The sequence below is a fragment of the Polypterus senegalus genome, chromosome 16 (genome assembly GCF_016835505.1).
Source record: "Polypterus senegalus isolate Bchr_013 chromosome 16, ASM1683550v1, whole genome shotgun sequence".
NCBI classification, from domain to species: Eukaryota; Metazoa; Chordata; class Cladistia; order Polypteriformes; family Polypteridae; genus Polypterus; species Polypterus senegalus.
The window spans coordinates 37,033,298-37,058,374 of NC_053169.1; the positions used below are offsets into that span (position 1 = coordinate 37,033,298).

The 25,077-nt window shown below is 36.1% G+C and overlaps 1 protein-coding gene across 2 annotated transcripts in view; it reads left to right on the plus strand.

The window, feature by feature from the left end:
* The first annotated feature begins 1,406 nt into the window (after window positions 1-1,406).
* Window positions 1,407-25,077, plus strand: part of erlec1 (endoplasmic reticulum lectin 1) — a 30,646-nt gene continuing 6,975 nt past the window's right edge. The window contains exons 1-10 of one of the 2 annotated variants that reach the window (XM_039737981.1): window positions 1,407-1,658; window positions 2,354-2,458; window positions 2,788-2,868; window positions 5,032-5,109; window positions 6,369-6,426; window positions 8,308-8,384; window positions 11,466-11,689; window positions 12,110-12,248; window positions 22,702-22,860; window positions 23,454-23,513. In XM_039737981.1, the coding sequence (XP_039593915.1) occupies window positions 1,524-1,658; window positions 2,354-2,458; window positions 2,788-2,868; window positions 5,032-5,109; window positions 6,369-6,426; window positions 8,308-8,384; window positions 11,466-11,689; window positions 12,110-12,248; window positions 22,702-22,860; window positions 23,454-23,513 (1,116 nt within the window). In that variant the 5' untranslated portion in view covers window positions 1,407-1,523. The remainder of the gene's footprint in view (window positions 1,659-2,353; window positions 2,459-2,787; window positions 2,869-5,031; window positions 5,110-6,368; window positions 6,427-8,307; window positions 8,385-11,465; window positions 11,690-12,109; window positions 12,249-22,701; window positions 22,861-23,453; window positions 23,514-25,077) is intronic. The other variant, XM_039737982.1, reaches the window with a different exon arrangement.

The following is a 25,077-nucleotide window of genomic DNA, read 5'->3' on the forward strand; positions in this document are numbered from 1 at the left end:
TTAGACAATTTCAAGGTCAAATATGTTGTTAGTTTTGATCCTTTACCAGGGACTGATTGACAGCAGCAGCTCTCTTATTCAATCCAGAAGTTCTTATTTGTGTTTGTTGCTGGTTTTATATACATTTTCATTTAGGTACTGCAAAAATGCATTTATTATTTATTACTTAAGACCTTACCAAAAGGTTCTTTTGGTGGGAATGACACTTACAAAGCATTAGTAAAGTAACTGATCGTCTGTGCAGTGTAACCTACTAAAATAACTTCTTTGGAACGGTCAGAGGTAACTTAAGTGAAACATATGCCTCTTGATACTGCATACTTAATTATAAGACCAATGACAAATTCATATTCATAATGAAGTTTAGCAGCATATGAAATGCCATTCTCCAGAGATAATGTACCTATTTGCTGCTGGATTATAACTGTAATTAAAACTAAAAGAAGCCTTTCTTAAGGTCTAGTAACATAATAGTAAATTAGGAAACAGGAATTTTTGCAGCAGCTAGTGTTACCATTTTATATATACATATACAATCGAGAATATTTAGCCTTTAAATATATAAATTGAAGCACACATTTTAATATTTCAAATAGCTGACGCAAATTAGTTTAGTTTATTACGTACACCTACCTTTTTATGAACAGCCTGAATTAAGACGTGTTACACTAATCAGATTTTTTTTATTAAGTAAAATCATTATTATTTTATAAAAAGCAAAAAACAATGAACTGCTCTTTTAAATTATTTATATAATTTTCGAGGTACGTTGCTATACTCGTTATTCACGGCGCCGGAGAGTGCTGACGTATTGTATGTTGACGTGACAATACGTATCCTGTTATAAACCTTTAACCTTAAAAGTGTGCAGTACTTGAGTCTTTTACAGGTTCTCAAAATCGATCGGCTACTGGGTTGGCACGGTAGTATACAGCATAAGTCAAATGCGTAGCAAGAGAAATTCCGGGATCCAATAAGATTCGTTTTAAAAATGTTTAGTGAAAATAAAAAATAAACATCACAAAAATTCAGGAAAAAGTACACACGCAAAAAAATAAATCGTTTCTTCTCTTTTTCGTTTCATTTTTCGCTTTCTTACGGACTTAAGTTTCATTCCATACAAATGTACGTTACTTTTCTATGATGGATTTACATACGCTTCAGTATCGTTCTTTAAATTCCTATCCTACACTTGCAGATCATTCGTCAAATCATATGATAAAAAAACTGTATACCATTGTTTTATTTGAGGGCAAATCTTTACAAATCACGCTTCCAACAGAGAGACTAAGTTGCTCAGCCTATCTTTCCAAATATCGTATAAATATATGGCGACGCTCCGTAACGACGACAGCAACTCAGTTTTGTCACATTTTTACGACGTCAGCGGAAGTAAATGTGACACATCACATCCGGTCTACTTGACTTGTCAAATAAACCATCGCCAAGTCCCCGAACTAGACACCTAGGGAAGGGCTGCACGACAGTAGCTGTAGTGTTGCCTGAAAGACTGGCGGTTGGCGATGTGTCGTGTGTTCGCTGTGTTTTGGGGTCTCTTTGCAGTTTGGGACAATGCTGCCGCTGGTAGGGGTGCAGCTTCCTCGTTGACTGATGACATCCCATTCAAGATTCACTGGCCAGGAGATCAATTCACTTTGGTACAAGACCTAACACTGTATTTGTGCTTACATTACTACATTCTTAAGGACTATACGCGTTTAGTTGGATTGTTTGCTTTAAGTTTTGTTGTTGATATTTAGTGTCACCGTTAATTAATTTACACTCAGTACAATTTACATGTTTCTGTTAATGTCTTCAATAAATAAATTCATATAAGACATATCTTAGGCTTAAATGTGGATCTCGATTTTGTTGTGTCTTTATTATGGAGTTCATGAAATGCATAATCGAGAGGATTAGACCATAAGCATCTCTTCTTGCTTGTCTTCAAATAGATCGAATGCCCCATGCTTATAAAATGGATTAATGTAGTTCTCTTTTGTTGTCCTTGAAATTTACTTCTCAAAAAATGGATTGTCTGCTCATTACAGTTTTAAATACTTGTATGCTTTTACATGAACACACATTGTGTGTAGTTGTCTGCAAACATTTAGCATTTGTGGTTTTTCTATGACAAAAATTGTGATGGTTAATTCATTACGTCGTTTAGGAATTATAGTCGGCTGTGAAATCTAAATTAATTAAACAGTTTCCTTTATGTCGGATCCAACGGACAGAATTGTTATTTTATGACATATGTATAGAAATAAGCCTAAGCAGAAGGTATTTTGCAAAATTTAATGTAACAGCTTAGTTATCAGAAAAGCATCAAGTTAACATTTTTATATTGTAGCCCACATCTGGGATCCTCTATAAAGAAGATGACTTTGTTATTATGACAACAGCTGATAAAGAAAAATATAAGTGTATGCTTCCATCACTGGCCAGTGGAGATGAAGTAAGTGGGAAAAGAGTTTTTTTTAGTTATTTATTTTTTCATTGAATTCTTATGTTTTATGACCGCTTTTAAATTCATTTTCTGTAAAATAAGAACTCGACTACATCACATTTTAAAATTATACTGTAAATTGTCTGATTTTTACTTTTACATGTTAGACATATTTTAAAATTTGCCATTTACAAATGCTTGGGAGTACATTTTTATGATAAGCCATTTATTCTGTATATACCTGAATCCCATTTTAAAATGATTTTTTGTAAATGAGTGTATTGTTTGAGGAATATATCATTGACACAAGCATTGTGTTTTTTCCTTTTTATCTTCAGAATGAAGATAAGGTGTACAGTGGCCCAAGTCCTGCTAATCTCTTAAACCCTCTTTTTAAGCAAAGCAGTTGTTCATACAGAGTAAGTTTTAATGTTCTCATATAGTTTTATAGATTATTTTACTAAAAGCACTTTTGATTTCTCTTTTATGTAGGAAGATCACTTTTTAAATTTGTATAATATTTATTAGTTAAAAATAAAACGATTTTAAAATTGTGTAATTTATAATATTGTGCTAATAGATAAGAAATACATCATTTAACAACACGTACAACATTGCTAATACTCAGAACCCATGGGTAAAAAAAAAACTACTATGGTTTCTAGTTTCTAAGAAGATAATAAGAATCTAGTGCAGCAAAACTTTTGCATTAGCAGATTATCATGAGGTGGTTGTGCTCACATATAAAAAACAGAAACTTTGTGAGTTACGTCTTAAGATGCTGGGTTGGTGATGAGATACTTTCTCAGCTCTAAAGAAATGTGTTACAGTATCAAATGAAAATTCAACTTGTCACACTGAGAAGGGTTATAAGATTGTGTTAAAGCAGTGTGCCCCTATGGAACCGTGTTAAGAAAAAAATATACTCACTAAACAAATTCACAGCCTTACTGTCCATATTTCCAGGTTATGCCATCTTGCATCTTTAGAAAGTCAAAAAGGGCTTGTGACGATCATAGGCTTCCTTTAGATTTTAAGTTGAGTTTCCTGTGAAATGTATTACATCTGTATTTAGTTGCATGCAGTTTTAAAGTAACTATTTATATGCATTAATATCTAAAGTGATATAACAGCCGTGGCTCTTCTACCATGTACAGCTGTATTTTGTAAAAGGGGCAAAGATAAAACATCTGTAAATGGATATAATATATGCCATCATAACTAAACATAAAAAGCTTCAAGGTTATAAATACATTTTTAAAGACATTTGCATTCCCATTTCTGCGATTTGCAATGTTCTCAAAAAAGTTGCTTCTCATAGAAGTTCCTAGATGTAGAGATACAAGAAAAGTTAACCATGTTGGTGTTGGCAAGAATTGTTGGAAAAAAAAACTGTATACACTTAGAAGGGTTTAATGCTGACCTGGAGATCTGCAAAATGGTATTTGGCTGTAGTATCTTAAAGTCACTAAACTAAACAGGGTTAAAGAAACAGACACATAAAAGAGCCAGATTGAAATTTACAGAAGGTTACTTAAAAACCCAAGGTGTTTATGGTAAAATGGTCTGTGGATAAATAAAATTAGATTTATTTGAAAGTGCAAATCAGCCTTTTGTTTACTGATAACATATTATGGGCCTTTAAGTAAAGGAACACTACCTATTATCAAATATAATATATGTTCATTAATGCTGCAGAGCTTACTGTTGCACTGGAGTCCTTGAACATGTGCATGGTATTTTGAAGATTTCTAAAAGCATTTTGGAGCACAGTATTCAAATCAGTATATTTAAAACTGAGCCTTCTCCTTCAAAATCCTCCAGAAGCTTAATAGTTGTGTAAATTAATCCAAAACCTCAATCGATTGGACTGTTCTGAATTGGCTAGGAAAGAAAAAAAACAATTATCAGAATCAGAAAAACTTTATTAATCCCGAAGGAAATTACTTTAAAAATGTAATGCAAGAAATTAAAACTGTAGATGAACTGTTTAATGGACATGCTTTTACTATTGAAAAATTAAAATAATTAGAAATGAAAGTTTGAGACGAAACTTCCGAGGAAAGATTCAGCAAGTTAACTGATCATGCAAGAACAATAAGCGCTGGTTATCCTTTCTTAGGTACTTTAACCTGCCATGGATTAGAGCTCCGTCTAGTTTCGGGTTTCTGAGGTGCCTCCAGTGCTGTCTGCATCTGCACCACTTTCCCCGAACTGGACAGTATAACATAAGTGAATGGAAACACTTCATATTGATTTTAAATACATTGTTTTTGATAGTAACACTGTGCTTTACAGCTGCATTATCAAATCTTCTTGGATTCTTTTTTTTTTTTCATTTAGTAAAATACAAAATAATCCAAAAATTTCCAACATTATATGTTTTACTTTCTAATTGGTATGTTGGTGTTTTGAAAGGTTTCGATTGTAGCCTTTTTCAAAATGAAAACATAATTTTCTCAGTTTCTCAAAGCTGTTGGCTCCAGAAATAGAAATACAAGCTAGAATTATTGAATAACCTATTGTGAATCCTTTTATGTTCTTGTAAATGAAAATGATCATTCTTGCATTGTTATATTTAGATAGAATCTTATTGGACCTATGAAGTTTGCCATGGGAGGCATGTACGGCAGTATCATGAAGAAAAAGAGACCGGGCAGGTAAAGTTTAATTTGATTTACAATACATGCAGGTTTTGGGTTACATCAATTCTGTGGATACAAACAAGTGCATAAAACCAACAAATGTTTCTTTTCCACTGAACCATAATTATTTTTCAAATAGTGACTTCTGTTTTTTATTTACAAATACAGCAAATGGGCTTTGACTGTGTGGCAATTGTCACTGACGCTGAGACATAGTTGGGTACAGTCCATACTTTCTCACCATTTCTAGCCAGTATGTGATTTCATTCACATGCTGCACAATAGCTGGGGACACACACCACTGGATAATAAGCATAGTCGCACGTGAATAGCTTGAGTGGCAGCGGGTGTTTTAGCTGAGTGGTAGAACCTGATGCTAGTGGTTCTCAATGTTCTAATCACAATACCAATAGTGCTGTTTTTGAGAGTATAGTCACTAATGGGAATGTTACAGCCTGAGCGATTCCTTATTTAAGACAGCATTTGTCTAATGCTTAGTTTTATTCCACCTCCATGAGGTAGCGTACCATTTTCAAAAACTGTAGGATGTTTAAGCATAATTTTTGTTATTTTATACTTACCCATGGCTGAGTTCAAATTATTTTAATTTTATGATTTAAAGGAATACTCCACCCAAAAATAATTTATGTTATGCACGTCATGTTATTTGCAGTAACATTGATTCATTTTCATTTTATTAATACATTAGAAGCAGCACCCAGTGTTGCTCAGGTAGAAATTTTAAGCTGTGGCCCATTTGTGTGGTAGTTTGGCTTCAGTCTATTCGGTGTTTCACTTGCTTTGATCCATCAGTTGCCGCTGTCCTTCAAACTGTAGTAAAAAGGACAAAAAAACCCAAAGGTAACCACCGGGTCAAGATGTTGGGTCAGGACATCAGTCTATGGTTTTCTCCTGATCAAATGAAGGTGGTATGCAAATTTTGGCAGAGATTGGTATAATGGTGTTTGGATTTGTATACTGGACACATACACTTGCGTACTCAGATTTTGAGCATTTATGTTTTAGATTTAAAATACTTGTCTGTTACTTAAGTGAATAATACTTTCACATTTTTGCCAATTTACCAATAATTGAAATTTTTCAATGCAAGTTCTGACTTTCATTCGAAATTGGGCTACAGACGTCCAAAGAAACAAAATTTGTTTATAACTTGAGACATGCCTTTGTATAAATATGAATTTAAAATCTTTTTAAAGCTTTAGTAACTTTTGTTTTTATAAACAAAATGTGTACTCTCTGTTTTATCTCTACAGAAAATAAATATTCAGGAATATTATTTAGGAAACATGAAGAAACAATCTGAAAAACCTGGCAAGTATATATAATGCAAAGTTTACTCCTTCTCATTGTGCATTGCGAGAGTATATTGAAACACAATTCCCCTTTCCTTTATGAACCTTCCTAAAATATTTCTATGCTGAGCATCTGTATCCAAAACTGAACAATACTATTATACAATATATTTAATATATCAGTGATTAAACCATCTGTAAGAAAAAAAATCTGAGCTACATAAGTATGTACTGTTTAGTTAATACTTAGTATAAAATGCAAAAGAAAGACTTTTAGAATGAATTTCTACCAGTTTACCACGCATCTTTGAAAATCCCCATCAGTTCTTTCAACCAACTGGTAACAAAATTTAGAGGCATGGTTAGATAGTGGACACTCTGTTTGTGGTTATTTCACTGTAGAGAGTTCTAGTTAATGAAATAAAGTTACGTAAGTGGGAAAAAATAAACACTAGTTTGGACTGAGTACTAGAACTCAGTAATTTAAAAGTATACTTGTATCTCTTCTAGTGTGTCTTCTCTGTAAGTCCAAGTTTGTTAAAGTAGAGATCTTTACTATTTCAAAAACAATTTTTCAGAACAAATTTTTTTCTTTTTTTTTCACTTGGATTTGTAGATTCTTTACCAGTTTTGCACTCGAGTGACAATACAGGATAGGATACAGAGTGCTTACTGTATAAAATATTAAAGATGAACTGTATAAAATTGTAAATCTCATTAAAGTAAGATTTGCTGACATCTATTACATTGTCAGTAATATGAGAAGCCTTTATAAGATTTTAAAACCTAAAATATAAAGCTGAACATAGAATCTTAATATTCTTATATTAATATATCACCATAGAATAGTGTGTAACATCATGTGCTTTCTAGTGCTCTGCATCAGCTGTGGATGCCTTTTTTTTTTTTAAATGTGCAAATTCTGTGTTTGTACGATTCTCCTTTAGGACCCCTGCTTTCCCACAAGTACCCCAAACCATCTTGGTTGCATCGATTAACATCAGTAAACGTGTGTTCTCTGTAACAATCTTTTCAATTTTTATTTTAGATTTCTGCCTTGGGTCTTTGCTTGTGGTGTAAATTCTGGTTTTCTTAAACGTTAAACAACAATGCACAAAAAAACAGATCATTTTTCAACAGATTAAAAGTTTTTTTATAGATCAATAAAAAAATCTTTTAACATTATTTATACTTAAAGTAGTTACTTAAAGATCTGCTTCAATCTGTAGACAGAATTTAATGGATAAAAATAATTTACTACAATGTTATTTGAAATTGTAAATCCATCAATGCCAAATCGGTCTGAGGTTGCAAACTTTGTTTGCTTCACACCAAGCAGATGAACAGTGTGTCACTTGAGTGCTGATAGAAAGCCAAGCAAACATAAGGAGAATGTGCCAACTTGATACAGAAGGCATTCCAATTAATTTTTTTATGTGCTAAAGCTGTCTATAGCAGTACCTTACCAGCCCTTTATGTTCAATAAGTGTTGGAATACAAAATGCACAGCAAAGGCATCTCATACCTCAAAAATATAAAAACAGGTTTTAGAATATTCCTCTAAAAGCTTTAAGTTTAAAGTAATCAATGAGGGTTATAAAGTATGCATTTTGCAGTTGAAAAACTAACAAACAATTGTGTGACATCTTGTATTCTTTTAGAAAATAGGCAGTAGAAAAATATAATTGCCTTCAGTAGTAAAGTGGCTTTAATAACTGTGGTTTAGGATTAATGTTATAAAATATGATCTTCATGAAAACATCTTCTTTCTAGTAAGTTTTGCCAGTAAAATATAGTTAAAAAGGAAGTAATGTTGTATTTTGGCAGTCATACTGTGTTTCTTTAAATCTGCATTTTTTTCCACATTTTTTCTGATGATGAAATGAAATTTAAATTGTAGGAGTGGAGTCAGAACAAAAAGAAGAAGATAAAGATCCAGAAAATTCCCAAGAGTATGAAAAAGTGGCAAGTGGGATTGTAATAATTTACCTCTTCTTCCTGAATAGTCTTAGTACATTCACGACAACTTCTCAGTTTACTTTATGATATAGACATGAATAATTCTAGAATCACAAAATTGGAATATTAATATAGAGCCTATCATGAATTAATAATTTAAAATTACTTTTGAGGCAGTAAACAGTGTTTAAGGAGCTTGTTGGTTAGTGGAGCTGTCTTACAGCATTTGCTTTTAAAGCTTAAATTAAAAAAGGAGGAAAATGCTACTACAGTACTTAATTTATCTACCCATGCATTAATTACATACTTTTGAACATATTTTTGCCTAACTGGGATTCAGTGCATATATTGAAAGCAATGAATGATAGTCAAGAATCAGCCATTATTGGGATTCCCGTCCATCACATAGCACACTGGCCATGTATGAGCCAGTGAGCCATAATTCAGAATAGCTTCATATTTGATGAGTGCTAAATATTTGAAACATTCACACATGCTCTTAATAGACATAGTTAGAAAGTGCCCTGTAAATAAATGTCTATGTCAGTGAAATATCTCAGCTGTTTTACATTTTGCTGAGTTTGTTTTGTGCCGCTTACGGTACTGCTATGTTTTTTTATATTCGGCTAGCTCTGGTTGCTGGTTGTGTGTTCGTATGTTTATTAAATACTCGCTGCAGGGTGAATACATGATAATAGATATCTTCAATCCATCATGTGTACACTTTTTAGGCACCCAAGATTAGTTACTGTATTGTATTTGACATGACCCTAAATATAGTACCTAACAAAGATGCAGTTAACCTTTTACTTTTGTATATATTTACTTATTTTTCTTGACCAGAAGGAGAACATTACTTTTAGGTATTCTTTGCAGCTTGTTGTTTTACTAAAACCTGGTCAATTAGTTTGTTTTCTTATGTAGCACTATTTAAATGTATTTATTTTTTTGTTTCCTTTCTTATTCACCATTGGTAAAAAGTTATTGTTTAAGAATTGGCGCATGTAATGTCAATAATCATCTGTAACTATTACATTAATTTGGAAACTTGTTTAGCGAGTTCAAGAACTTGATGGGCTTAAAAATCTAATGTTAAATCTTTCTTGTACCAATCTGTCATTTTTGCATCTTGTAGGTTCCCAGTTAGTTGAAAATTTGTCAGTTTTCAGTTTCACTGCAGGTTGACAGATGTTGCTGTATAAATCCCTGCACTGCAAAAATTGTTCACATGTGCTGGTAAAGTAGGCTGGTGTTGGGATATAGGTAGAGATTGTTCAAAAAGGGAAGTTTAGAGTCTAATCCTTCACACCTGAGCAGCTGCCTTGTTTGTTGTTCCCTTTTGCACACATGTACTTTTTTAGCTTCTTTTTCAGATTCACAGTATAATATATGGATGGCTGTTCACTGCATTTTCACTACAGCAAACTATCCATTCAACTGCTGATGACAAATGAATTTTAAAAGTTGACCGTCATGAAGACCCTGGTTATGGCTGCGACCATGGGCATCTCTTACCAGACTAGCAGCACTATAAGAGAGGGATTTGAAATGTAGGAGAAATCAGGACTGATCTCCCTTTTGTTAACTGGATGTTTTTGATTAAACTGGGAGAAGGACAAATGGAGCGTAGACAAGCTTTTATATTGATCTTACATACAGTTTTTCAAATTCTCATTTCAGTAATTCAATTACCTGCAAAATATTGATGTGGTATTTTAAAGTTACTTTCAATGTTGCTCAATGATTTGTGATATTTCTAAGCAAAGAATTCTCTTAATTAAAATGCTTCATAATGTATTCCTAAAAGAGTATCTAGCCAGAATTATCAGTACAGGATTTATTACTGCTCTACAAATTACCCTGCAGTTTTGAATTGTGCGCCAAATGTTGTAGAGTGGACACAGGACATGGTTTACCCCTTTGAGATAGTAATTTGTTAATCTAATTTTGAACATAATTGTATATAGCTGTAGAAATAGACAGTAAAAACAAAATGCAAAACAATGTACACACTTGAGGAATGTACATTCAACTTTATACCATTCCTAAAGAAATGGAAATAACTGTATAGGGTCAAAATATGCACGATATTTTTGCTGTAGGCAAAAAAAATGTACATAGAATATATGATAATCAATTTATCATGAAGAGAATCTATTTTCTAATTTTATAATATGCGCTGTAATAATAATTGATAAAAAATGTTTTAATAAGCACCATATTCAGCAAGTTAATTTTTCTCCTTTTTTTAACCTGATTTTGCATTTGCAGCTACCAAGTACTATAAGAACTTCTTTTTTAGAACATGTTTCCTTTTCTAACAGTTTAGACAGCAACATTGTATCCAGTGTACTCGGTATGAGGCTTATTACCTGTTTGTAGAAACACATCACCAGGATTTCTTGATTATCTAGAGTTAAAAAAACATTCTAATGTAGATCATTTTTTGGTGAAGTAAACATATGCTTCCATTTAGTCTCCAATTCAAAAATGTTTAAGATAAAGATAATTTATAGGTAAATGCCTGAATTATGGAGCATTTAGGGAAAGGGCTACTGTGCCTACTGAGTTTATACATGGCCAAATCTGCACATTACTATGCTTTATAGCTTGGACCAAAATTTAACAGGAGTAGACATTAAAATGCTATATGGTGTATATGTAAAGGAAGCTATGGATAATTCAGTTTTGCAGTGAATTTCACATTAAGCAGTAGGCATAAACCTGCTTAATTCAATTTAGGGTTATGGGTGCAAGAGACTATCCAAGCAGAACAAGACTGAGCAAGGCACTAAATGATCCTGAACAGCATGCCAGTCAATTACAGGGTTCACTCATGCATAATCTCACACTCACACAGAATTTATTTCTGATATAACCTCAATTATTATATTAACCTTGGCAACAAAACCCTTGTGTTCTTTCTCATTATTAAATTATGTTATTTTATGTTTTACATGTAGTTCATCTGCAAATGTAATTTGAGTGGTTCAAAGACTGGTAACAGTTTGCTTGAAATTAATGATTACCGGTACCTAAATTCAGCCATAAAATCAACTTTCTTAATGTTCATGTTTCTAAATATTTATGTATATGCAGATTCCACACAAAAATATTGAAGGTCAGCTAACTCCATATTATCCAGTTGAAATGCGGAATGGAACACCATGCATTCTGAAACAGAATCAGCCAAGATCTACCACAGTCATGTATGTTTGTCACCCTGATGCTAAACATGAGATCCTTTCAATTGCTGAAGTAACAACTTGTGAATATGAGGTGGTTGTGCTTACCCCACTATTGTGTAATCATCCTAAATACAGGTAATTATTATTTATTACCTTCCTACAGTTTATTGTTCAGTACATACAAAATGAACCAATTATTTTATCCTTAGATAAAATTTGTTCTGCATAGCCTATTTAATGTTAAATTACAATTGAATTATTAAGAATTCTTTAAGTGCAGTTTCAATCACCATATTTATGGACATAAAGCATATTAAGTGTTTTACTTGAAAGCGTATTATACAAAGTGTCCAACAACTGATTTTTTAGGAGTTTGAAAAGTAGTTTTTTCAGAATAATATTTTATATATAACAATAAATACTTGTAGCACTATAATAAAATGTTTAATTCCATTTAGATAGCATACTACAGTATATATTTTTTTCATAATAGAAACCTCTGAAAGAAGACAAACCTATGGTCACTAATTCAGTTTTTACATGTTTATGAAACAGATTTCAATCATCTCCAGTAAATGATATCTTTTGCAAGTCAATGCAAGGTTCCCCACTACAACCACAGAGTTTGACACGGTTAAATCAAGAGCAGGAAGAGCTGTTGAAGCCATTGTTTGGGTTTAGCAAAGAGAGAGAGGTAAATTATTTTGTATACCTTTCCTTTATTGTTTCACTCCTGCAACCTAGTCACTATGAGCTTTTTATATTTTCATCTTCCCAACTGTGTTTTACATTTTAACAATACAAGAATATCTGTTTCACATGTTTATTGTCATGAAATAGAAAAGTGCATTCTTACTAAACTGGTGCGAACCTCACATTAATTCAACCTGCTGAATTTTTGACTGCTGGCAGAACAAGTGGATCAGGAGCATTTTTTATGTAGAGTTTTCTTGTATGGTACGGTCCTTCTTCTTTCATGCTCTTTGTAGATAGATATATAGAGCATTATTTGTCCTAGTGGGGAAATTTGGCTTTTTTACAGAATCGTTTTAAATAGAAAAATAAATATCTCTATGTATACACACATACAATGGTCTGAACACACACACCAGAATGTCTACAAAGGAATTTGACAGTTACAGTTACAATGAGGCATCATAGAGGTGTAATGTTGTTTTATATAAAGGAGCCCCAGTAGCATTTCTTGACACGCTTCTGTTGAATGATGTTTGGCAAAAGAACTCTGTGTTAGTATGTCAGAGAGAGGATGTGCAGCATTGTTCATAATGACACTTAGTTTTGTTTTAATGCTGTCCTTTGTTGCTACCTCCATGGGGTCCAGAGTGTGCCTCATAACTGATCCTGTCCTTTAAAGTAGCTTATTCTTTAAATTAGCTTGTTAAGTCAGTGCACTTCTCTTGAAATGATTGTGACACTAGAGGGCGCTGTCGCTCTTCAAACCACACAGACAGACATCCAAGACTCCAGGTATATTTTTATATTTTTATTGATTTTATTATAATCATTCCATACAGATCAATTTTTACAAAAATAGGATTAAAAACAAAACAACCCCACCCCAACCCTGAGAGAGAGAGCATGGCTATTGGAGTAAAACTTAAAGCTGGTCAAAATACATAAATTGATGAGTTTAATAGGCAGATAAAAAGAAGTATTTTTTAATTATTTTCTTCAGTCAAGTGCACAAAAGCACCACCACCACAATACACAATAAATCCAATAATCAATAAAAATACAATAAATCAATCCTCCACTCCCAGCTGCTCCATCACACTAACTCCCAACTCCGGCTTGGCTTGTTAGGTTTCCTATAGTCCTTCAAATAGTCCTTGACCCGGAAGACTTGTATATCTCTTCAGCCTGACTTGGGAGTTCTTCCAAGCTATAGGGAAAATAAAAATCCTTGCGTCTCCCTGCAGCATCACACGGTGGCACCCACGGTACCCAAATGCAAACTCCATCTCCCATGATGCCTTGCAGGAATCCGGGGCACCTCTATGCTGCAGAGAAGACGCCATCTTGCGTCCTGGATATGTCAGCTGGGATGAGCTGCCGGCCGTCTATCACAGATGTTACCAGCCCAGCACACCACAACATAGAAAATCATACTACAGAGGCTGTCACTACACACATTAAAGGAACACAGTCTCTGAAGGAAAAAAAAGAGCTTCCTCTGCTCTTTCTTATATAGATAGTCTGTGTTACACAACCAGTCCAGCCTGTCATTGATGTTTTCACCCAAGTACCTGTAGCAGTGTACCACTTCTACATCCACTCTCAGAAACATGACCGGACATAGAGGCTCTTTGATGCGTTGAAAGTTAGTAACCGGTTTCTTGGGTTTGCTGATGTTAAGTTGCAGACAGTTCATTTTGTGCTGAGAACCAAAGTTCTCCACCTGACTCCTACGCTCTGTCTCATCCCCCTTATCAATACACTCAATAAGCAGAGACTTATTTTTAGAATTTCTGCAAGTTATATGACCTGGTGTTATTTATAGTCTGATGTGTACAGAATGAACAGAAAAGGAGATGGGACTGTCCTTTGTGGTTCTTCAGTGTTGCTCAAATCCATATCAGAAATACACTCCTTGGGTCATCTGCCTGACAGATAGTTTTCACTTTACTCATTTATGTGTACGTTTCTCATTCAGATCTCATCTGCTTCAGAAACATTCCTGCATCTGAACTGAGAATCTTTTGGTTATCCTTTCCACTAACAAAATACTTTTATTGTGTCTCTCGTGGTATAAGGCATTCTAATTCCTACAGAAAACAGAAATGACACTTTCAAACCAAACATGCATATGCAGGTCAGCCAGCATTAAATTGGCAATTACATTTCAAGGTGAATCAATAAACACAGTGAAAAAAACATCTTCACTTTCATTCTCTTTACCTAGGTGTTATAGAGCTACAGAGACCAGGTCACCTTATCCGTTCCAGGGGATTCCCATACCATCATAGGCCTATGGACATATAATCCTCAACACTAGAATCCCTGAAACCTGTGAAAATATTTGTAATGCCAGGCCACCTTAATTTTACTCGCACCTCCTCATCACTGCGAAAATTGCGCACCAATATCACTTTTGTTTTGCAGATGTGTCAATCAGCTGCAGACAGCCAGCCTGCTCACCCACCTCCCACCGGTGCAGCTGAAGTCGGACACAAAATACTCACAGCTTAATGTCTGTTTATCTGGGAGCGAGGTATCTGCAATTATATAGGAATATAAAATATTGTTTTTTGAAATGTATACATTTCACATGTGTTCTGTGTCAACAATGAACTGTGTAAATGTAGAATGACATTTTTTGCCTCAACTCATAACTAAACAGAATTTTTTTTTCATATCTCTCAATTATATAAAAAAAATCTTGGGTTGAGACGTGATTTTCTCGGAGACACTTTAATGTCCCACGAGACCGAGAGGACAGCTGCTGTACAGGCTTTTAAATTTTCAAAGTGCTGCGTGACAAACGGATGACGCAGCAGCAAGCCAGCTGATTGAGCATAGAGGAGGTAAACAAAAAAAATAAATACTGTATTTGTTTCCATTTGTTTCCCATTGTCTCACCATTTAAGACAGGGTTTTGGAGGAGTGACCGCGTCTATAGGGTCATTCAGCCCCTCTCTTCACAACGTGACTGGCAGAGACACGAAGTGGCTGGCGCATAGCTCGCCCCAGGGGGGTGGGGGGCGGGTTTGCGAGGGGCTGGGCAAGCGAAGCGAGTAGGGGGCAAAGCCCCTAGTTTTATAGTAATAACGACAAAATGTTGATGAGAAGTGAATAATGTGTAAAGACTGAAGTCTAAATATCATCAAATAAACACTTTCACAAAAGGTATAACAAAACAAGTGTGCTTTTATTTAAGAATAAAACTGAAGAAAAAGAAATGATTCAATTTACATGTTGCTGTCAATGTGTGAAAACTGACACCCAAATATCAGAGACATCATTGCAGGCAGAGAACACATGAAATGTATGCATTTAAAATAACAATATGAAGTAAAGACATTTGCACGCATGTCTGTGTTTTGTGTCTTTCACAGTGGAAATGTGGCAGTCTCATAGATATCTGCTTTGCTGATGCAGGGGTAAGAACAAAAGGGTCAAGAATAAAAGTGAATAAAAACCGAATTAAACAAAAAAATCGCACATAAAATCAGATAGGGGGCAGCATGAACGTGACTGAGAGAATAAAACTGAATTAAAAAAACACTAACTTTTGCAAGTACCAAAACTTTATACAGGCTGTTTAGGCTCTAACATATGTGAATTTTTTTTTTTTGGTTTTTACTCAGTTTTGTTCTTGAATAAAAGCACACTTGTTTTGTTAATTTTTTTTTTTTTAATAGACTCAAATCTAATGTACGTTTTTATTATATAACTAGCAAAATACCCGCGCTTCACAGCGGAGAAGTAGTGTGTTAAAGAACTAATGAAAAGGAAACATTTTAATAATAACGTAACATGATTGACATTGTCATTGTCATGAGTGTTGCTGTCATATATATATATATATATATATTGTGAAGGCTGGCCCCGGCACAGACAGACGGACAGCATATTTTGCTCCACACACTGTTTATTGACACTATTTACAGTTCAGTGCACTCACGCAACCCCAGTGCCTTCTTGCACCGATTCCCCCAAAGTCCAGGGCCCACAGTTTCTTGTGCCTTCCTGGCCGCCTCCTGTCCTCGCTCTCCAGCTCAGTCCTTCTTCCTCCCGACTTCCACCAATCACTGGAGGGAGGCGCCTTAAATAAATCCAGTAGAAGTACAATAAGCCCTCCTCCGTCCTCCAAGCGTCGCCGGGCTCCTACCCACCGCGGACTGGTTCCGATAGTCCTTCAAAGTCCTGCCCGAACTCTGGAACTGCTCAGGCCCTACGGGGCTGTCCAGCTTGGAAAAGTAAATCCAACAGCACCAGCAGCCCCTGGGTTGGACAGGCCCAACAAACTCCTCTCCCAAGCTCGGCGAGGCTCGCTCCGGCAGCGCTGAATGGATCAACGGCCATGGTGCAGCTGGGATGAACGCAGGCCCCTATAAGAGCTTCCATGCCCATCAACCGGTCCCAAAAAACCAGGCGAGGCTTGCGTCTGGACATTAAAGGAACCCTCCTCCGACCGGAAAAAGGCTGGCCCGTGCCTTATAGTATCGTGTGTACAACCTCCGAGCGCATCGATGTTTCACCGTCCTGGCGTCTACCCTACTCCCAGGTCCAACACGGCACCTGGACATCGAGGCTCTTCGGCTAACAGCCGGGCTTCTCGTTTGGTGATGTAAGTTGCGACTCTTTGTCCGAAACCAAAGCTCCACCGACTCCTCGGCCTGGACACTCCCATCAAAGCCTCAAGTCCAGAGGCTTTTTTGTTTCGCAGTTGCTGGCCGGCTTTCGAGCGCTTGTCCAGCATGAACAGAGGAATGTCCTGCCCATCATGGGGCCCTTCTCGGTCCAAACCAATCAACCGGCGTCCTGCTCTCGAGAACGGCTTTCACCTCGTTTTCGTCTTCTTCATTCAGCCTCGTCTGGTCAGAATCCACAAACTCAGATCAGCCCTCTTTGCGTCCTTTCACAACGACAGACTATGCGGTTCCGTGGATAAGGCATTCTAATCCAGGGAACAGAAACGATCACTTCAAACCAATGCATATTAGCAGCCCCTCGCTTAAACTGCATCTCATCGGATCCCTGTTGGGAGGTTGCAAACACGGCTTCGTCTCTTCGTCCGGCGTGTTGGCGAACCCACCTTGTCACTTAGCGTCAGACTCCCACCCACCGGATATCGCCTGGCCTCGTCCAACCAGAACCCTAACCTGTGAAATTTTGTAGCCGGCCACCTAACCGCTTTCTCCATCCAGTCCTCACACTGCGAATGCGGAACAATACAGCTCTTTAAAGTCTGGCAGAGTGCAAGCCTCAGACACCGCCGCCACCCTGAGAGAGGCAGCTGAGTGGAGCAACCTTCCATCAGCTAAGCGTCCTGCTCTCGGCACTCCCTCTGGCCCAATGGGATAAAATTTGTTTTGAAATGCTTCTCCATTGGCCGCCTCTGTCAACACGTGAACGCATGAGAGACGACATTTTCCAACCTCCTACAGCTGAAACGGAATTTTGCCTATCGCAATTATATAAAACCCTGCTGGGTTGCGGGACGTGCCTTCTCAGAGCGTTAGTCACTGCAGCGATCCGAGAGGCAGCGCTGTACAGGCTTTTAACTTTTCAGCTGCCTCCGTACCGCGACCGCAGCACATGGCCAGCGATTGAAATGTATGCATTTAAAATAACAATATGAAGTAAAGACATTTGCACGCATGTCTGTGTTTTGTGTCTTTCACAGTGGAAATGTGGCAGTCTCATAGATATCTGCTTTGCTGATGCAGGGGTAAGAACAAAAGGGTCAAGAATAAATATATATACACACAAACATATATATACATACAGTACATACATATACACACATATATACAGTGTATATATACATATACATCCACATATATACATATATATGCATACATATGTATATATGTGTGTGTGTGTGTATATATGTGTGTGTATATATATATATATGTGTGTATATATGTGTGTGTATATATATATATAATACACACATACACACACACACACACACATATATATGTACATATATATATACATATACAGTACAGGCCAAAAGTTTGGACACACCTCCTCATTATAAAACCATTTCAGGTGACTACCTGTTGAAGCTCATCGAGAGAATGCCAAGAGTGTGCAAAGCGCTAATCAGAGCAAAGAGTGGCTATTTTGAAGAAACTAGAATATAAAACATGTTTTCAGTTATTTCACCTTTTTTTGTTAAGTACATAACTCCACATGTGTTCATTCATAGTTTTGATGCCTTCAGTGAGAATCTACCAATGTAAATGGTCATGAAAATAAAGAAAACACATTGAATGAGAAGGTGTGTCCAAACTTTTGGCCTGTACTGTATATGCATATACATATGTACATAAAGTATCTATTTATCTATCATATATACACATATATATATATATTAGGGGTGGGACTCGATTAAAAAAATTAGAGGCTTTGTAATTAATTAATCTTGATTCTTCGCATGTAATTGCACACATAAATTTACCCCAAAGCGCAAATGTTTTTTTTTTAATTTAAAAGGGTTTTAGTGGGCGACAGAATCAAATAATAGACATGGACATGAATATTGTAAACTCAAGCTCTTTTAATTTCTGAAAAAAAAAAAATGCATTTAAACTGCATTTCAATTCAAATCAGAATCATCATCCCTGGCTAAAATTGGGCAGACTTAAAAATAAAGCGGTATTCTAAGTACTTTAAGTACATGTTCAGAATGGTATTGTCTTTAAATAATAATAAGAAAAATTTCAACATAAAGTGCAGTTTTTCATCTTAAAAAAATAAGGCAAAAACATAAAAGTTAATTTGACCAGCTTCACCTTTAAACTCTGAGTAACCTTAGCCAAAATTATTTTGTACATTAGGCTAAAACAGTGTGATCATTGAACATTTTGTAATTAGATGTAATTAAAATTACTAACAGTCATGGAAGTCCAATGATCCCCAATAAGAGCCAAAAAGTCAGCTTTCTGTAATGCATCTAATGTTGCTTGCTTTTCAGTGTCATAAAGCTGTTGAATTTTACTTGAAATAGTCTCTCGGCACAGCAGTTGAAAAGTTGGATGACCTGACGCTAACTGTAGCATATTTTCTAACCCCCTATCTTCCAGCACTGTTAGTGGTCTACAGTCCAAAGCCATCCATTTTGCGAGAGAATTTGTACGTTTGACCGATGTTGACTTACTAATTTTGGTCCTGAAGTCAGTCATTTCATCAGTTTTGGGCTGCCGACACCTTTTGTTGGTACTCAAACTTGTACTGCTAGTGCTAACAGCATACACAGTTTCTGTGTTCGCTGTAACATGTTTTGCATTTAGATGGTACCATAAGGTTGAAGTGCCTCGTTGTTATGCAAACTCCTTTTTGCACAGTTTGCACAAAACCACGCTTTTATCAAGGCTTCCGTCGGGTAGTCTTTTGAAATGAAATTTTCCTCCAATCAGTCCTAGCAACGTGCTTTCTTCCAACTCTTATATTTTTGTAGCTCTGATGTGTGCATCAATGTAATCGGTGTACCAGGAAATCATGCATTGAGAGAAGTTCCCCTTTGCTTGTAATGCAAAGTGTGATTAAATGCATTATTTTTTAACGCGTTATGGAGCACATGCATCGAAGCTTCTCAGCTGTGCTTGTGCTAAGAAAAGGAAACATTTTGAAAATAACGTAACATGATTGTCAATGTAACCTTTTGTAAGTAGTACCTGGAGGATTCAGAGTGTGGAGAAACTCTAGAGACAGCGTGTGTATTAACTTGTGGATTTTTCTGTGAGTATTTGGTGGCAGCGTGACATAGTTGCTTCCACAAGACCGCGTTAGCTGCGGAGCTCAGCTCAGAGCGAAATAAGGTGAATGGGAGGGGAGATGATGACGTGACTCCCCACCGCCTTAACTGTCAATCCCCCACAAACACAGTCTCTCGGAATTTGCATAAGCACAGCCCTTCACCAGCAATTTTAACTTAGTTACAAAGTAATCAAAACTCTCGTTTATACTCTGCGTCCTCTCATTAAACTTGTATCCCGCATTAGTCGTGGGCATGACAAACGCCAGCGGCAGCCTGTCTATGAACTTAATTTAAACTTTAGGTTCACACCGTGCTTTGTTTCCGAAGTAGCTGCAGTCATGAATATGCTTGTATGCGTCACTTTGCATGACAAACAGCAGTGGGAGCGTGTCTGTAAACTTAATTTAAACTTACGGTTTACACCGTGCTTTGTTTCCGCAGTAGCTGCACTAATGAATATGCATGTATGTGTCACTCGCTCGCTTCTTATTGTTTCGCTGCCTTCTCAATTGTATAATGCATGCAATTTTCTTCAGCGCTTTTTGGAGCTCTTCCTTGTTTTCTACGTACTGCGCTTACAGTCAGTTCACGTGATTACGTGGGAGGTGTGATGATGTCACACGAAACTCTGCCCCCACAGCCATCGAGCTGAACTCCATTACAGTATATGGAGAAAAATAGGTTCCAGTTATGACCATTACGCATAGAAATGAAACCTGCCCAACATTTGTAGGTAAGCTGTAAGGAATGAGCCTGCCAAATTTCAGCCTTCCACCCGCATGGGAAGTTGGAGAATTAGTGATGAGTGAGTCAGTGAGTGAGTGAGGGAGGGCTTTGCCTTTTATTATTATAGATAGTAGGAATAAAGGCAGCCCATCATTTAAAGTGCTAAATGCGGGGATGAGCCAGGATCGAACCGGCAATGTCTCGAATACAAAGCAGCATTTCTTACCCCAGCGCCATCGGAGCAGATACCTGTTAGACCGACACGTTTCCACTCTGAAAGACGCAAACACACACACACACACACACACACACACATACGTGCAAATGTTTTTACTTCAAATGAATTGATATCTGGATTTTAGTTTTCCCACATTGACAGCAAAATGTAATTTGAACAATTTCTTTATCTTCGGTTTTATCCTTGAATACAGTAATCCCTCGCTATATCGCGCTTCGACTTTCGCGGCTTCACTCTATCGCGGATTTTAAATGTAAGCACATCTAAATATATATCACGGATTTTTAAGCTGGTTCGCGCTTTCTCGGACAATGTGTCTTTTAATTTATGCTACATGCTTCCTCAGTTTGTTAGCCCAGTTGATTTCATACAAGAGACGCTATTGGCGGATGGCTTAGAAGCTACCCAATCAGAGCATGTATTACATATTAACTAAAACTCCTCAATGCTAAAAGATATGCTTCCAGCGTGGCTTGTTTTGTTTGCTTCTCTCTATCTTTCTCACTCTCTCTGCCTGACGGAGGGGGTGTGAGCAGAGGGGGCTGTTTACACAGTAGCTGTTTGCCTAGAAGATAGGACGCTCCTCTACAAAATGCCGCTTTATCGCGGTGCTTCTGTATACTTAAAAGTACGTATTGATTTTTTGATTGTGCTCCTTTGAAGATAAGATATGTTTGCATTCTTTTAATTGTGAGAAAGAACTGCCATCTCTGTCTTGTAATGAAGCACAGTTTAAACGTTTGACTAAAGGGTGTTATTTCATGTCTAGAGGGCTCTAATAATGTTAACAGTGTGGGAGAGTTTATAAGGGCTTCAAATATATAAAAATAACCATACAAACATATGGTTTCTACTTCGCGGAAATTCATTTATCGCGGCAGAGTCTGGAACGGATTAACCGCGATAAACGAGGGTTGACTGTACAAGCATATCTGTTTTGTTAGACCTTTTGTGAAAGTTTTCGTCTGATATTTAGACTTCAGTCTTCACATATTACACACTTCACATCAACATTTTGTCGTTATTACTTTAACATGAAAAAAGAATTATGTTTTAGTTACGTGTTCAACATTTCTTGTCTCGCAAGATCATTGTAGGCAGAGAACACATGTGAAATGTATGCATTTCAAATAACAATATTATTTTCCTATACAATTCCAGACACCTCATTCCCAGATAAACAACTGTGAGTATTTTGTGTCTGACTTCAGCTGCCTCGGTGGGAGGTGGGTGAGCAGGCTGGCTGCCTGCGAATGACTGACACATTTGCAAAACAAAAGGTGCTACCAGTGTGCAATTAACACAGTGATGAGGAGGTGTGAGTAAAATTAGGGTGGCCTGGCATTACAAATATTTTCACAGGCTTCAGGAATTCTACTGTTAAATTGTTCGTTGGGTCTGCCTTGGAATTTTCCCCTAGTAGGTCACGCATGGTATATCCACCCACAGGGCACATTGAGGGCAGAAAAGTATATGACACTTGACTCTGAGGTATTTCTGTATTGCTAAGCTCCTTACTGTATTAATATATGCTAAATGTAGTCAATATTTATATATTGTGTTTTTTTCTTTCATTACAATGTGCATATTTTACAATGAAAGCGCACTCCTATTTTTTGTGAATTCATGTATTTTTGCAGGTCCCGTTTATTCAATAACATTTAAGGTTACCTTTTGTATCACATATTGCATTATTAATGTTATTTGACAATCAGTTTTAACTTTATGTAGGAGGATGTGACTGCATTTAGGGAAGAAAGATTTACCAGTCACAAACCTATCAGTGTTGGGAGTCAGCAGCAAGTAACTGTTGGGACAACTCATATCTCCAAGTTGACTGATGAGCAACTGATCAAAGAGTTTCTCAGTGGTTCTTATTGTCTTCATGGGGTAAGAACACATCCCTTTTCATAGTAACTTAATTAGTTCTGTTGACCTTGGATCTGATCTTTCAGTTGTGCATATGCAGTTGCCAAAAGTGTAACGTATGTAAAATTAAAGAGGCTTTGTTAGAAACACATATAAATTCTAGATGGAAGTAATAAGTTATGTCTATTGAGAGAGTTGTTGTATTTATTTTACTTATTAAAAAAATATATTTTTTGAAATGTTGATTATTTAAATCTTGAACATGCACATGGATATAGAGACTATTGTTAAATGTACAGAGTACAGTGAACACTTTACTTGCATTTGCTAATCAACATGCAACATGATGCTACTTTCCAGTACTGTACTATAATCAGTAAGTAGAACTACCCTAACTAAATACTTCTATCTTTCTTACCTGAAAAACTTTGTAACACCTTTTTAATTACCAATACAAGTTAAACTCAACCATACATCAATTCAGAACCTCTATACAATATAATATATACTCTGGTAAGGTCATTTCAAATTATGCCATTTTCAGCCAAGGACAAGGTGCATCTGTGCAATATATACAGCTTACAAAATATTTATTCTTTTTTTTTTCTTCAAAGGGTGTAGGATGGTGGAAGTATGAATTCTGTTATGGAAAATATGTTCATCAGTATCATGAGGTTAGTTATTCTTTCTAATTTAACTAGTAGTATTTGGGGAACATTTAAAAATTTTGCATTGTCAAGACAACCAAATAAGCTAAATATCCCTTTTTTATTTAAATCTTAAAACAATGCTTTTAAGCACACTTGTGAGAAAGATGCCTGCATTTGAAAAACTGTAATTTTTATTAAAGGCGGGGAGAAAATTAGTAAAGTATGGTATTGCAAGATTTGCAATGATATATCAGTGCATTGAGAAGAAGAATCCAGATTTTGTTTTTCCATTTTTGCCCCTTATGTAGGTATTGGAATCTCTGCATCAGTGTTGATGATTCAGGTCTGTCATGAAAGAAGTGCATTTTATTGATACATTCATAACATAATACATTCCAACAGATGTAACATCATAAACATTAGTCCTGCTGCAGAAATTTCTGTACCAAATGCTTTTCTCATGATTGGGGCAAGCATTTCAAATCTGGAACAGCACAGTGGCACGTTAGTGCAGCCACCTCATCGATTCAGCATCCTGTGATCTTATTCCACAACCAGATATTATCTGTCTAGAATAAACATGTTCTTCATTGCCTGCATTGGTATGTTTCCCCAAGTACTCTCAAATTTCTTCACACATCCCTAAAGACTTGCAGGTTAGGTTAACATTTGATTCCAAACTGCTTCCCTATGAGCACGGGTGGGTGTGTGCATGAATGAGCCCTGAGATGGACTGGCACACTGGCTAGGGGTATTTCCTGCCTTGCACCCAGTGTTGCCAATATTGAATCTGGCTCTTGTGACCCTGACTTGGATGGGATAACTATTTTAAACATGAAACTTCCTAATTTCAGTTATTGGTTGACAGCCCTGCTGCAAGCACAGTTTTTTTTTCTATTTTTTTTCATGTTTCACAATGATTTTCTAGTAAAACATTTAGAATAAATTAAGAATGCTTTCAATGAGCTTTGAATACTGCATAACTATTAGCCACATTTTGGTCTACAGTTTTGCATGAAGTGGCCAAGCAGAAGCTTTGAGCAGGTATCCCTTTGCCATCACAGCAATGCCCCACAGTGCTTTGGTATCATATTGTCACATATGCACTTTGTTCATGAAACACAGCTAGAGAATTTAGTTGCAGACAACAACTGGCGTATCTAAAAGTAAATTGAAAGTAAAGCAGGAGAAATATGAATGTAAATAAATTGCACTCTGAAATTAAATATATTTCCTTTTAATGGTATTATGTTTATTGATAGCGTATATAATGCATCTTTAAATTATGTCAGTTTAAATGTTGACAGCAGAACATTTTTAACCAATACTGTATGTTTATGCAACATCCTATAATGAAAACAGGATTGGTAAAATATACTTGAATTGTACTTGCAAGAATCTTTTCAAAAATCACCATTGCCTGCACAGTTAATCTGTGTAAAAAGCAATACTCCATGTGGAAATTAATCATAGTGTATTTTATTCAGAGAATGAGCTTTTAAAGTTTATAAAGTTTCTGCAACCTGAGTTTGTGTACGAAAGCCAGTCTAGCAGAATGCATCCTTAATATTCAAAATATTTTAAGATT